The sequence below is a fragment of the Carex rostrata genome, chromosome 28, assembly GCF_964058835.1.
Source record: "Carex rostrata chromosome 28, lpCarRost1.2, whole genome shotgun sequence".
NCBI classification, from domain to species: Eukaryota; Viridiplantae; Streptophyta; class Magnoliopsida; order Poales; family Cyperaceae; genus Carex; species Carex rostrata.
In genome coordinates this window covers 3,444,057-3,460,267 of record NC_135945.1, presented here as the reverse complement: position 1 = coordinate 3,460,267, position 16,211 = coordinate 3,444,057, and the positions used below count along the sequence as shown (strand labels likewise).

Here is a 16,211-nt window from a genome sequence, read left to right as displayed (position 1 = left end):
CATTTTGTTGAACGATTATTTCACAGCAAAAGTGTCAGATTTTTGTGCCTCAAGATCTGTTGAAATAGATCAAACGAGCATAACTAGAGAAAACTATTATACTCCTGTAGGAAACTTGAAGAAGAGGAACTAGTACATCAACACTGTAGTCTAGCAAAACCTTCATGCAAGCTCTGTGTGTTGACCCAAGCGCCTCTTGACAGTAGCACTTCCAGAGCCTGAGGTTGAACTGAAATGAAGAGTGCTACTGTCATCATAAAACCTGGAAAAGTTCCTTAGTTTCATGAAATCTTGTGGAATGACACATTTCTCTTTTTTCTCACTGACATCATATTAAAACTTACAAAGAAAGCTGGCCATAGTTTAGTATATATGATGCAAAAGGTATAGCACTGAGTTCTCATTATTTGTCAAAGTGCATATATATTTTTTATAAGTCAGAACTTAAACAACAATTAAGCCAAGCATATATTAGCTCCAAGTTAGTTTTAACTACTTGTAGAGCTATTCGGTTTTAAGTTAATATAAGAAGGTAATTTAGAACATTTTGCTAGGTTTAAACTTCAGTTTGGATGCGACATGCGAATAGGCTACATACATGTGAATAACACAAGAAATGTTTTAGTCATAAACAACATGCAAATACGAATTAAACAATTTAACTATCAGTTTAATTACAGACTTATAGAAATAGACCATACAGTTATGTTGTGGATTTCATAAAAAAAAAAAAAAACAATTTAACTTGGCAGCAGAAGAGGAGAGAGAGAGAAAGAGAGGCAGACCTTACAAAAGGTCAGCAAATCGGCAAAAGGAGAAGCTTTGTTGTGTGCATATCCTGATCTCATCCACGGAAGTTTTGCTTCAATGAAAGTTAAGAGTTAGAAAATTGCAAAACTGGTCAAGTACTTATTTGCTAATTTTCTTACATGGCTTCTAAGGACACCCTTTAATCCGTAGTCTTGCAAGCATACCACCTCACAATTTGGTCATATGACAAAAATGAAAACAGGATTGACATAATAAATGAAAAATTAATGTTTGAATAAAAGGTACAAGGTTACATATATGATAAAAGCGTACCATACTGTCTTCCTTCTTTCTCTTTCTTAGCTGCTTTGATCCAGAAGGGGAGAAATATATAAAGATAAGTCGGAAAACCCAAAAGCAATTAATGAAGATCGCAAGGAATCCTTTAAAGCCAAAGTGCCAAAACTATGATTATTGATTTGTCAAAACCACACTAAAGGCTACTACGATAAGCCAATTGTACATTGCCAAGTGTCCCTCAATGATGTAATACTATTTTTATATAGGCATGATCGACCTAGCTAGGTCTCTCTCTCTCTTTGCTAAAAATAAAAACAAGCAACTTTAACTTTGCCTTTCCATTTCCACTTTAGCTTTCTACAAACATAGGATAGATCACCTTTTCCTTGGATCAACTTTTTGGTACACTCTGACTCTCTCATTAAATTCTTCAATTAAATTGGCTTAGTTATCATTTTGGTAGACACAGACTTGAAACAAAAATTACCAAGCATGAAATTGATTGGCTTTATATTACCAAGTACAAAAATTACCAAACAAAAATTACCAAGTACAAAAAGGTGATAAGTCCTTGGTAGTCGCTACCAAGTTTTCAAAAAAAAAACAAAAAAGGTGATAAGGTTTTATTTATCTTTGTTAATTGGCTTAGTTAAAATCAAGATTCTAAATAGCGTTTATCGCGTCATAGCGGGGAGCTTTCAAAAAAAAACTATAGCGAATAGCGACGCTATAGCGAAAGCTATCCCAAATAACGTTTTTTTATTTTTATAAAAATTATATTATATATTTGTACTAAATATCAACATTATTTAGTCTCATAGAACAATAAATAATATCAAATTGATTAAAAAATTATAATATTCATATTGAACCAATACAAAGTCCAAATTGTGACTCAAAATATCTATAGTAATACTAATATCATAAACTATCGATCTTTTTCTATTTAAAATATCTTCAACATCATAACATAATTTATCTTTTTTCTATTTAAATTTCAAAATAACCTAGAAATTGAAAAAGAAAAAAAAAATCATACTTCTAGTAAAATAAACAGATGATCCTTGAAGAAATTCTTGTTAGTCCCTAAAATTTCCATAATTTAGCAATTATTTATTTGATTTATCATCAGTTAAAAAAAAACCAAGAGCAAAATGAAAAATTTATTATAGCGGACCTGAATTTGATATAATATAATATTCATCAAAATTAAACAATATCTTCACCATTTATTTATTTTAAAGCTCATATAAATTGAAAAAAAAAAACAACAAATGTTGCATAGCGGGCGCTATTTGCGCTATACGCTATGCGCTATAGCGGACCGCTATTACAGCTATAGCGTCCATAGCTCAAATAGCGCGTTATTATGCATAGCTTAGCATTTTGGGTCCAAAAAGCTATAGCGCCGCTATTTAGAACACTGGTTAAAATTGATTGGCTTTATATTATCAGCCAAGAATAATAAATTTGATTGGGTTCACACATCATAATTTATGAACTTAAGAAGGATTGGTATTTTAATTGTTAATTATGAATGGTGCCATCTGCCATGAGACAGTTTCAAAATATGAAATTGTTAGTCCCCATGCGTGAACTCAAATGAATCTTTTAAAATATAATTCATATATATTATTGTACATAAATTTAAAGTTTAGCTAATATATGATTCATGAATATTTTGTGGGAACATTTTTGGCTCAAACATAAATGAAAGTAAATTCTTTTTAATCATTAAACATTATATAAAATTCGTTTTCTTATTGAACATCAATTTACTTTTATTTTTGTCTAAATTTAATCATTTTTTAAATGCAATATGAATTACTTTGATTGTTTCAGGTGTTGGTTTCTGCTACCACCTGTTGGAAGCGAGCGGTCCGATGAGCATCAGATTAAATTAATCTTAATTAATGTGAAACAAACCGTACTGATTGAACATCAGACTGAATATAATTTGATGTCGATCGGCCCCTCTCCAATTCCAGCATATTAATTAGCCTCGAGATTGACAACATTAGTTGATTTAATGTGCAAAACACAAGTTGCCAACAAAAGTGTTATTGCCATAAAAAATATGAAAATATGATTTATTGCTTCTTCTTTTCACCAAGCAATATGTGGCATATATACTAACCCTGAGAACATTCTTAGAAGTGTGAAACTTTAAAACAGTTTGATCCTGAGTATTCTGGTTGGAAGGATTGAACTTTAGTGTGCTACAATGGCATACTAACATCTCTCTCTTTTGTTTGCAAATAAAGGGCTGATAGATAAGAAACAAATTGTTAAAATTTGATGCAATAATCAAATTGAGATGGAGACTTTTTGTAAAATTCTGAAGAGATAGATAGATGGATCAATTCTGGATCATCTCTGTTGACCACAAAATAAAGTAATCAGGAAATCCAGAAAATACACAGAAATGAAGATGTACGGTGAAAGTTAAAATTGAGCAGAAAGAAAAAGAATGCAGGAAGAAAGGGAAAGAATTATTTCCGAAAGAAGTTGGGCTAAAAAAAGAAAACGAGAGAAACGATGGGCTGAAGAGAAAAAGGGACCAGCCCATAAAAGAGAAGGAAGTTGGGCCGAGGAAAGGATAGGCTGAAAAAGAAATGGATTCGTCCAGTCCTAGAAGAAATGGAGAAGAAAAAGAGATTTCATTTACATATAATAAATTAATATTCTCATTGTTATCTTATTTACTTTAGATATTATTAAACTCTAGTTCTAGATGGAGTCAATAAAGCAAAAAATTGGGTAAATATTTTAACAGAGCGGTTTTGGCTTCATGCAGCGCATTAACTATATGCAACGATCGTTTAATTCTATACTCTGTGCACTGGATGAAGCCAATACTGATATATTAAAATCATTACCCAAATAATTGCTTAATCTATCGCCTCTTTCATACTTTCTTTATGGGAGACTTATATTTTTTTTACGTACTTTTTTTTTTACTTTTTATTTTAACAATCATCTCTTATATAATTCGTGACAGTTAATTAATTTCAGCATCTATAAATGTATCCTTAATTAATTTATCATTTTTAAAAAATTTATTATAATTCCTAACATTTTGTATTTTCCAATATAAATTTTAAAATTGATAGTAATATTTTTAGGTTAAACAGTAAATGTTTATATGTTTTCTAATTAAAAGTAGTACCATGTTTTAAATCTGGTGCATTTTAGAAACAATTGATCATGTATCAAAAAACCGAATCAAGTAAACCATTACCTAAAAGATAAATTACTTACTGAACTAATTAGATGAGCAATTTATGGATTATACGGAAGGGAAGGAGTGAACTTTTCGCATTTCAAGATTAAATATTATATTAAGATATTATGTAGTCATGACATCGTATTATTTCATGCAGCGGGTTAATATTGATAAAATTGAAAGAAAACATGGATAGCTATACGATAGTTCGATTTCCTATGATTGAAAATGCGTAAATGAACAGTCTTAGTATCAGATTCTAGGTGGACTAGCTTTCGAGTCTCACCGTGTAGCGAGTCAAAAGGAAAGTAGAAACTAGAATCAGACATCATTGCGACATTGTGGGCTGCATAAGGAATCACAATTTAAGTTCTGTACGGGATAAAAACGAATTCGTATCCTCTGAGATATCTCAAACTTTGTGTGACTTTGTGGAAAATCCCAACCGTTTAAATATGTTCTGCGCTAATCTCAAAGCACACATAATACTGATCCCCCACATCAGCCCCGAATAAGCACCGGACACGTCGGTCACACAAAAGTTGAGATATCTCAGAGGATGCGCACTCATTAAAAACACACCAAAACAGTAATTATGAAAGAAGACAGGAAGTGGGTCAAAATGTTTGTTGCTGCACTGTTTTTATAATTTTTCATGTAACAGGTCCATGTTCTCTTCATTTCATTTTCTTTAATTCACCTAGAGTGGGAAAAATGGCACGGTGGAGCCGGCTCCATCACGGAACGGTACGGCACGTGTGACTGTTTTGTGCTGTGACTTGCGTGTTCCGTGCCATGACCAGCTTTTGAAAAAATTGGTACGACACGTCACGCGAAATATCCGGTCACGTCATGGCACGTAATCATGCGAGTCACGTGTAATTAGAACCGTTAGGTCTTAATCAAATGGTGAATTTTGAATTAATTAACTTAAATTATGAAAAAAAAATAGTTAAATGTGAGAAACGTAACCAGTTACGTTTGAACATAGCATGCGAGTCACGGCGTAACTCGCATGCTATGATCACCCCTCAATATTTTGATCATAGCACGGCACGTTTTTTCCACTCTAAATTCACCTAATACATTTGGAGTTCAGATCTAGTGCGGTACCCTACTGTACATGTAGAATGAGATACAGCAAACTTGTATAATTCAAAGAAAGCTTAGAGGTGTTAAAGATTTCTCATGGAGTCTGAATTTGTGAAACTTTGATTTAAATCAGGCTTTTCGTCAGAGCTGAAATAACATTAATAAAAGAGTTCAATTAAAATTTTAACTTTATTAGAGGTTTTCGATCGGACTCTTAATGAAATAGTTCAATTAAAACACAACTGTTGTTTTACCCCCCTCATAGTTGTTAATTGTTCTTGGTTGACCAATAATTAAATGAATCTTGTACTGTGACTACTTGTATGTGTTGATGAGTGCGTCAAGAAAATCAAATTAGAATGAAATTTTGAAGATAATACCTACTACCTACTAAATTAATGAAATTGAAACGTGCTCAGAACGTGCTGTGATGTGACGTAACATGCCGTATAGTGTGAGAAACATATACAACAAGTAGGAGTATCCGACTCTCTTTTTCATTTTTTGGATACAGATACGAGTTCGGATCATATTAGATATTTATTAAAATAATATAAAAAAATATTAACAAATATTAAAGTTCGTAATATTTATCTAATTATAATGGTGAATAATATAATTTTTTCATAATATATATTTAAATATATGATATATATATATATCTACTATTTGGATACGGATAATTAAAACGTAAAACTATATCAATATCTTTATCCATACAGATATTCAAATATCGGACATCTACATCTAAATTTTCGAATACGAATCGAATACCGTTTTCACCCTAACAACACGTCTATACGGACAAGGCATAGCGTGTTTAGATGTGTCAACACGTGCACGTCAAAATTGGTAACAAAGTGGATCTAAATTCTGATGTTACTCCAATTTATGAATTTGATGTATCATTAGAATTTATCACTGCCCACATCATTCCGCTCGTGTTTTGAACAGATAGAGAACAGCTAACAAGAAAAACCAAATACAATTAGAAAAACAAATCAGGTCCAACAAGTATTTGATTGCTGGTACAGAATTGTACCAAGGGTTCAGGACAATGCATTAAGCCATGATAACAATTGGTACCAGTGAGAAATAAATTAAAAGTCAGTCAAGATTGTACCAAATAGCAAGACAAATTAAAGAAATAAATCAATTAGAAATCATTCTTAGCTTATAATGGCTTTGTAAGGAGTTGCGCATCAGAAATCATTCTAAGCTGAAACACCGTCCAATCTGTATTAAGATGCGTGCACTCCGTTTTAAAATCCGTACATGTCTGCTTCAATTTTCATGTGCGTAGATCTTAATACGAATCGAACGGTGTTGGAATTCATTGGACTCAGAAGTAGGTCCGATGCCTATGGGACCTACTCCGCTCTCCAATTAGAAAGTAAAGACCCAAATCACAGAAAACCCAAAAATAGGAATTGGTCTGTTGTGCTCTTTAAAGGCTTTTGAAATCACAGAAATCGTCCTTCACTGAGAAGAAAGATTTTATTTTTGGGACAACAATTCACGGAAAACCCAACAAAAAAAAGGATTATTACCAAATAGCTCCTGCTTTGCTTTAAGTTTTTTAGGCCTAAAATACCCAGCCCAACCTGGATCACCTGTATACAGTTGCACCTTTCATTTTATCAGATATAAATATATTATGTTAACAAATGCTAGTAAATAATTTTTGTAGCCATTGGTGGCCTTAATAATTTACTACCTTCACATAACAATTAAGACATGTCAACTACACAATAAACATATCTAGTTTCTCTTACAATTACAACTGATTAGTTTTCACACCTAATACAAAAAGCATGTATTACCAGCACATTTATATAACACATGAGCTAGTGTTGCCAATACATATACTTAGCGTTGAGGTCTTAGCAAATTACACCCAATCTGTTACCTTTAGAAGTAATTAACAAGTAATAATTTAATTGCAAACAAAAGCAGGGTGTACTTTGCAAACAAAATGAAACATCTATAAATATATCTTAGCTACTCCCCCGATTGAAATGAACTACCATTGTTAGAATTTCTCCTCTTTCTTGCTTTCTTAGTTCAAAAAGGCAAAGATCCCCTTGCTTCAGTCCATTTCTACGAACAAATTTGTTCCATCCTTGACCTATGTATTTGCAACATTTATTCTTCAAGTAGGTTGCAGTACATGTCTTGCTTCTCTTATCTAAATTGGCAGGTACCAGAGTAATCTTCTTCTCCTCGCTTTCAAAAACTTTGCACGCAAAACCAACTGGTAACCTCTGGTAACATAGTAGTAACATAGTACAATAAGATAGTAAGATTGATGCATAGTACAATAAGACAGTTATCTTGATTACATAAGTGGTTGACCATGGAAAAAAAATGCTTACATACCAGTACACAATTCCTACTTGGAGGAGTATCGGATTCAGTTAGAGTCAAGATTTTGACGAACAAGTCACTACCCTTGTGAGTTTTTCGGGCCATCCTGTTAGCAATCTCCTCTTGAGCTTTTGTCAAATGGGTCTTGTTGGGTAAGATATATAAACGGGAAGCTTTCTTAGTTCTATTCTCCTTTGTTTTTCTTACAGTTCCGTGCTCTCCTTCTTCACTGTCGCTTGATTCTTGTACAAATTCTGTCACCAGAAATTTACAGAATAGGGAAAAAAAAAAAAATAGGATCAGAATCACATTTCTTGATTAAATAACATCCTTGATGTATAAATGATTACAAAGTTCAAAAATAAAGAATATGAATAAAATATACCTACCTCTTCGTTTTCTCTTACAACATACCCTTTCTCTAATCGTGTGTGTTCGAGTGGCATGTGATGAAATATCACAAGAGGATTCATCACTGTCACTACTACCAGTGGAGAAAGATATGATCTCTTTCTTAACCTCACTGTGAAGTGCAACATTTTCTCGGATCGAACTGTCGTTCGACTCCTCAGACTGTGTCTCTGTCTCCGTCTCCAACTTTTTTGCAAAGAAAGGAGCAGCTTTTTCGCATCCACTCCGATCAAAGATTGCAACATTAAAAGAGGAATTACCCTTGTATGTAAATATTAAAACATCATTCTTATCTATTCGATTAGCAATTACAAATTCTTTCCAACCAGATCGCATAACAAAAGTGTTGTTAGACGACCTGATCATTTTCACATGCCAAGTAAGTTCGCTTGGACCTTCGAGTTCAACAATTTCTCTCATGGACCCATTGAAGATTTTTGCAAACTTCATTGGAATATTCTGCAATATGCAATGCAAGGAGATAAAAATTCCTGTTTTTCAGAAATAGTGAATAAATTCCACCGATTTCATTCAGAAATCAGCAAAAAAGTGTCATGGTACCAATACAAAAAAGTAGTTCACAAGCAACGAATTGCTGAGTAAACCTACTACAAAATAAAGGAGCCATATCTAACAGTTTGTTGGTCAAAGCAAAAACATGAGATTATTACCAAAGAACGAACTGCGCTGACTGAAAGAAAACTAGAAATTTGAGGGACAAAAATATAAAAACACTGTCATTGTATGCATTAGGAAAGAAAAGTAGAAATTTGAGGGACAAAATATAATGTATAAACTTGCCATTGTATTCATTGAGGAAGCATCCATCTCCACATAAAAGTTGCTCATTTTTGGATCCAATTTGCCACCGCCTTTCATGCTCTCTCTCTTTCTCTCTTCCCCTTGTCTCTTCACCTCCAATAGAAGTTCCTTCATCAATTTATCCTTTTAAGTTTACACGCATATTTGAACTGCTGCATTTATTGTCTCCAATCAAGTCAAGTGTTGATAGAATGACAGGTCTCTGAGGTACCCCTGTTTTTAGGAAAATGAAAAAAGAAAGAAAGCTTTGTTCCTCTGTTGCATATCCTCTTATAACGTTCCTAAAGCGAGTTACTATATGAAGTGGGCTCCGAAAGTAATTTAAATCTGTCTGTAGGACCCACCCGTCTGGAACTATTAATAGGAGTCATGTCAAAAAAGATGGAGCAGAGAAATATTGAATTCCTGTCCTCTGAGATATCTTAAACTTTGCGTCACTTGATGGAAAAATCTCAACAGTTTAAATACGTTCTGCACGAATCTCAAAGCACACATAATACTGACCCTACATCACGTCATCACCCCCGAATAATCTCAGAGGATATGCACTCAGAAATATTGCTCCTGTCTGTCAAGTTTGGGAAATATTATCGTCGCCAGTGATAAAGATAAATGTAAGACATTAACTGACAGAGCAGTATTTTCTTTATGCAGCGTACCGTTAATAGTCGAAACAGTGCTCAAATGACTTAGTGAGCTAAAAATAATTAATTATAAAACCATAAAAGAGTAAAATTTCGTAACTTATTAATCATATCATATATACATCCTCACTTCTATAATTTTATTTTTAAAAATAAACCACTGATGTCACGTATAATTAAATTTTTAAAGTAATACGATTTTTGTTTGTTTGTATTATCTTAAAAAAATGTTCTGACAACTTATCATGTGAGTCTTTAGTATTTTGAAAAAATATATTTTAAAATTTTTGAACTTTCTATAATATTTTTTTTGAGTGAAATGTACAAAAAAAAAACTACAGTAAATATAATTTAGTATGCAGGTGAGATTCACTGCTAAGACGATTTGTTTTTTGGGCAATGTTTTTAACTAAAAAATGCTTCGAACTCCGTATTCGTTTGGAGTTTATAAAAAATATATATTGTCATTCAAAAAAATAAGCATAATATGGTATGACTTATGACAATTTACAATCTTGCTTTAGAAAATGTATCCACAATTTTACCTTAATTTAGTATTTCAGTTGTTTAATTATAGATCGATAAATTAATTTGTATTTATACATACATATATACATACTAAATTGTAGAAAGCAATGATTAGCAAAAAAAAAAAAAAACAAACAAAATAAAGCTGCAGGACATTTAATGCAATATCTAGTGATTGATTTAATTCAAAAAGCTGATGAATCTATCAGCCAATAAATGAATAAACAGAAGAGGCTGAATTTATAGAAAAGTCCGAAGAAATTGATATAATTGAAATTTTGATCCCAAAAAATATATATTTAAAGAGATTCTTGTAACTGCAGGGCTATATAAGCATTCTTCAAACCTCACTGACAAAGCGATATAATTTGCAAAACATAAGTTGCCAATAACAGTGTTATTTTCATCAAAATCTGGTGCATTTTAGAAACATTTGATTATGTATAAAAAAACCGAATCAAGTAAACCATTACCTAAACGATAAATTACTCACTGAACTAATTAGATGAGCAGTTTATGGATTATACGGAAGGAAAGGAGTAAACTTTTCGCATTTCAAATTTAAATATTATGTTAAGATATTATGTAGTTATCAGTGTATTATTTTAATGCAGCGGGTTAATATTAATCAAATTGAAAGAAAACATGGATAGCTATACGATAGTTTAATTTTCTATGATTGAAAATGAGTAAATGAACCGTCTTAATACCAGATTCTAGGTGGACTAGCTTTCGAATCTCACCGTGTAGCGAGTCAAAAGAAAAGTAGAATCAGTGAAACATTGTGAACTCATAGTCATAAGATTCGTGAATTAAATCCGAATTAAATCCAAATAATTTGTTCTTTTGGTGATGTCTAACCGAACGCTAAATTATTTGGTTGACCGAATTAAACCTAAATAATTAGAGAATTTTACAAAAAATTTCCGAATTTTTCCCAAAATTTTTTTTGGTGCTTTCTTTCAGGACTGAGATCTCTGGTTCGGATAAATCAGAATCATTTCTGAATTATATCCGAATTATTACTGAATTACATATTTTTGACATCGCTGAACCAAACTCGAATAATTCATTTGTCACTATGGACTCCACAAGAAAGCACAGAGTTCTACATGAAATGAAAAACACACAAAAATAAGGAAACAGAGTCTCGGACCTACTTTGGTTCCAACGGGTTCAATCACCGTCAGATTGGCTTTAGGACTCGCGTCAGAACTTTCGCGTCTGCTTTAATATTCGTGCGCACAAATCCTGAAGCAAATTAGACGGTATATCTGCTCATCGGAACCAAACTAGATCCGATGGGCATCGGACCTACACCTTTCTCTAAACCAATTTCAGAGGAAGTGGGTCAAAATGTTTTGTTGCTGCCCTGTTTTTATAATTTTTCATGTAACATGTCGCTGTTCTCTTCATGTAACAAGTCACTCAACTGAATTTATCTTCCTTTCTCCCCTCTAGCTTTTGTTTATGCTCTACATGCTGTACAAGTGACGGAATGACTTAATTAAAACAAATACGAAATTCAGTGGCTTTCAAGAGACAAATCAAACTTGAGTAACTAATTCGTGACAAAGAGCAAAGTTGAGTGACCTCTAGCGAAATTTACCTCATTTTCTTTAATTGACCTACTGTATTTGGAGTTCAGATCTAGTGCGGTACCTTATTGCTTGTGTAGAATGAGATCTTTATCGTTTGTTTTAATTTGACACGAATTTTAAAGCAAACTTGTATAATTCAAAGAAAGCTTAGACGTGTTTAAAGATTTCCCATGGAGTCTGAATTTGTGAAACTTTGATTTAAATCAGACTTTCGTCAGAGCTGAAATAATATCAATTATAAAAGAGTTCAATTAAAATTTTAACTTTATTAGAGGTTTTCGATCGGACTCTTAATTAGTGCATACTGAGATGGTTTATTATGTAGGTTCCAAAAGCCGAAAATTTTATTTATACCATAATAAAAAGAAAATCAAATTTTTTGTGAGAATTCCACATTTACCCCGCTGTCAAGCTAATCTGTAATCTCATTCTTAGAAAGCTTCATATTGACTTGGTGGCTTCTCAAAAGCCCCAAAAGTCCAAACCAATCTGCGGCCTTCAAAGAATAAAACTGCATATTAACTTCACAAGAGGAATTCCCCATAATTTAGATTTTCTTTTTTGAAAGGGTACAAATAAAAATTATTTTAACTGTTGGAGAATCATATATTATTCGATTTTTCGGAAAAAAAAGGAAAGAAAAAAATAGTGCTACCGGGTGATCTTTGCTTTTGGAAAAGAAAAAGAAAATGCGGCCATCTTCTATTTCCAATATCACCGATGTATTGGTTTTGTTTACTAGGTTCATGTTGAATTTTAATTTGGTGTATTTTTTTTTTTTCAAAATTCATACAAAATCAAATTTAATTCAAATCCGTTGTTTCGAATCGGATTGATCGGGATAATTGGATTTGATGAATTGTTTGTAGATACCTAACAAAATTAACCCGTTTGAACTTTCAAAATCTTGCTTGATTTTCACTGTATAGAACATGTACATTTGATGGTGCATAGAAACAGCCTTTGAATTTTTCTCTGTTCCAGTTTAGGCACCCAATAATGGCAAGTTGTGGTTAATATTTTAAACTAATCTACAATTAATTAATTGGCATTTAACAATTCTACTATATCGTTGCTATTTGTTTCTCCAATCCCTCACAGCTAACAAGAAAAATCAAATACTATTAGAAAAACAAATCAAGTCCAACAAGTATTTGATTACTGGTACATAATTGTACCAAGGGGCAATGGTTCAGGCCAATGTATTAAGCCATGGTACCAAAGGAAATACCCAAATCACAGAAAACCAACAAAAAGGAATTGGTGTTGTGCCATTTAACGGCCATTTTTATTAATAACCCAAAAAAAAAAGTTTTTTACAAAAGTAACCTCAAAATCTGAGTTTTTTCAAATATAACCAAACCGCCAGGGATACTGGCGGTCCACTTCTATAGCAGACCGCCAGGGACATGGCCGGTCTGCTAGGGACCAAACCGCCAGTGTTCTGGGCGGTCCGCTTTTTTTTTTTTTTTAGAGATCTGATTTTTTTAAATTTTCATTTGTGAAGTTTTAGTATTTTTTTGCTTAGGGTATTTGCCAAAAAATTAATTAGAATGTTTAAAACATAAACAAAATTTTTATTAAAGAACTAGGAGTTTAAAATTAGAACAATTATAATATTAGTCTGAAATTTCGAAACAGTCAGACCTAATCGAATTTTGAAATTTATATCTTATAACTTAAATTATATATGTATATATATAGTTGTATGTATGTGGAGTTATATACATATATTCTTCTTTTATTAATATCAAACAAGTGGAGGGGCTATTTAGCAAATTTCCAAAATATGCAGTTTTTTTATGACGTATTTTGAAATGATTGCAGTTTTTTTATGATGTATTTTGGACTATAGCATTATTGTGATTGCAATTTTATTTTATATTTCATATTGGTTTTTATGTTTTTTTTACTTTACATCGAAACGGTCTTCTGAAATTACAACGTGTCTATTTCGTCAAATTATAACTAATCAAGTGTTAAAACTAAGCAATTCTATCGAAACGGTCTTAAACCTGTAGCAATCGCCTCAAAATCGTCCAAAATTATCCAAAATTGAAATGGTCCGTTATTTTTGGCAAATCAAATCAAAATGAAATATAACAATGAATACATGTAGCAATCGCCTCAAAAACGCCTAAAAGAAGAATATTAATAAAAGAAGAATATTTGATTTGCATATTTTGGAAATTTGCTAAATAGCCCCTCCACTTGTTTGATATTAATAAAAGAAGAATATATGTATATAACTCCACATACATACAACTATATATATACATATATAATTTAAGTTATAAGATATAAATTTCAAAATTCGATTAGGTCTGACTATTTCAAAATTTCAGACTAATATTATAATTGTTCTAATTTTAAACTCCCAGTTCTTTAATAAAAATTTTGTTTATGTTTTAAACATTCTAATTAATTTTTTGGCAAATACCCTAAGCAAAAAAAAATATAAAACTTCACAAATGAAAATATAAAAAAATCAGATCTCTAAAAAAAAAAAAAAAAAAAAAAAGCGGACCGCCCAAAACACTGGCGGTCTGGTCCCTAGCAGACCGCCCATGTCCCTGGCGGTCTGCTATAGAAGTGGACCGCCAGTGTCCCTGACGGTTTGGTTATATTTGAAAAAACTCAGATTTTGGGGTTACTTTTGTAAAAAACTTTTTTTTTTTGGGTTATTAATAAAAATGGCCGGCCATTTAATGGCTTTGAAATCACATAATGACACAAATCATCCTTTACTGAGAAGAAAGATTTTATTTTAGGTCAATAATTATTTTTTCCTTTTCTTTCATTATTACCAAATAGCTCCTGCTTTAAAAAACTAATAACTGTGACCTGGACTCAGCTTTAAATTTTTTAGGCCTAAAATAGTAAAATACCCAACATAATACAAATGCTAGTAAACAATCTTTCTAGCCATTGGTTGCCTTAATAATTCACTAGCTTCACATAGCAATTAAGACATGTCAACTACACAATTACAACTGATTAGTTTTCACAATTACATGCATTACCAGTACATTTGTATAGTACATGAGCTAGCATTGCCAATGCATATACTTAGCATTGAGGCCTTTGCAAATTACACCCAATCTGTTACCTTCAGAAGTAATTAATAAGCAATAATTTAATTGCAAACAAAAGCAGGGTGTACTTTGCAAACAAAATGAAACCTCTATAAATATATCTTAACTACTCACCCGATTGAAATGAACTACCATGGTTAGAATTTCTCCTCTTTCTTGCTTTCTTAGTTCAAAAAGGCAAAGATCCCCTTCCTTTAGTCCATTTATGCATACAAATTTGTTCCATCCTTGACCTATGTATTTGCAATTTTTATTCTTCATGTACTTCGCAGTACATGTCTTGCTTCTCTTATCTAAATCAGCAGGTAACAGAATAATCTTCTTCTCCTCGCTTTCAAGAATTTTGCGCGCAAAACCAACTGGTAATCTCTGATAACATAATAGTAACATAGTGCAATAAGAAAGTAAGATTGATGCATAGTACAAGTAAGATATAGTTAGCTTGATTGCATATGTGATTGATATTTGTATCTTCCTTAATGTAATTTGTTATGTTTCCATCACTGCAATTTTAAGTAACGGTGACAATATAAAAATTGCTTATGTACCAGTACACAATTCACCCTTGGAGGAATTTCGGATGGAGTCAAGATTTTGACAAGCAAGTCACTACCCTTTTGAGTTTTTCGGGCCATCCTATTAGCAATTTCCTCTTGAGCTTTTGTCAAACGGGTCCTGATGGGTAAGATATATAAATGGGAAGCTTTCATAGTTCTATTCTCCTTTGTTTTTCTTATTCTAACAGTTCCGTGCTCTCCTTTATCACCCTCGCTTGATTCTTGTACAAATTCTGTAACCAGAAATTTTCAAAATAGGGGGAAAAAAAGGAGCAATTAGAGCAATTATAGGATCAGAATCACATCCATTGACAAAATAATATCCTTGATGCATAAATGAATAAAAAGTTCAAAAATAACAAATATGAACAAAATGTACCCACCTCTTTGTTTCCTCTTACAACAAACCCTTTCTCTAATCGTGCGAGCTCGAATGGCACGTGATGAAATATCACACAAAGATTCATCACTGTCACTACTACCAGAGGAGAAAGATATGATCTCTTTCTTAACCTCACTGTGAAGTGCAACATTTTCTCGAATCGAACTGTCATTCGACTCCTCTGACTGTGTCTCTATCTCCATCTCCATCTTTTTTGCGAAGAAAGGAGCAGCCTTTTCACATCCACTCCGATCAAAGATCGCAACTTTAAAAGAGGAATTACCATTGTATGTAAATACTAAAACATCATTCTTATCTATTCGATTAGCAATTACAAATTCTTTCCAACCAGATCGCATAGCAAATGTGTTGTTAGATGACATGATCATTTTCACATGCCAAGTAATTTTGCTTGGACCTTCAAGTTCAACAATTT

General features: G+C 32.3%; 1 protein-coding gene across 2 annotated transcripts; it reads right to left on the bottom strand.

Moving 5' to 3' along the window:
• Nucleotides 1-7,099: 7,099 nt before the first annotated feature.
• On the bottom strand, nt 7,100-16,211 carry LOC144545865 (B3 domain-containing protein Os12g0592300-like). 2 transcript variants are annotated; one of them, XM_078294434.1, is made up of 3 exons: nt 15,777-16,211; nt 7,748-7,989; nt 7,100-7,632 (listed from the first exon to the last, which is right to left on the bottom strand). In XM_078294434.1, the coding sequence occupies exons 1-3, from the start codon at nt 16,162-16,164 to the stop codon at nt 7,366-7,368; spliced, it is 897 nt and encodes a 298-aa protein (XP_078150560.1). In that variant the 5' UTR covers nt 16,165-16,211; the 3' UTR covers nt 7,100-7,365. The 2 variants fall into 2 exon arrangements, with proteins under 2 accessions (XP_078150560.1, XP_078150559.1); XM_078294433.1 differs by lacking the exons at nt 7,100-7,632; nt 7,748-7,989 and adding exons at nt 14,803-15,205; nt 15,385-15,626.

Coding starts and splice junctions, on each gene's coding strand:
- LOC144545865 (XM_078294434.1), bottom strand. CDS start 16,164: ATGATCATGTCATCTAACAACACATTTGCTATGCGATCTGGTTGGAAA. Junction 7,990..15,776: donor TTGTAAGAGGAAACAAAGAG/GTGGGTACATTT, acceptor TTCTGGTGACAG/AATTTGTACAAGAATCAAGC. Junction 7,633..7,747: donor CAAGTAGGAATTGTGTACTG/GTATGTAAGCAT, acceptor CTATGTTACCAG/AGGTTACCAGTTGGTTTTGC.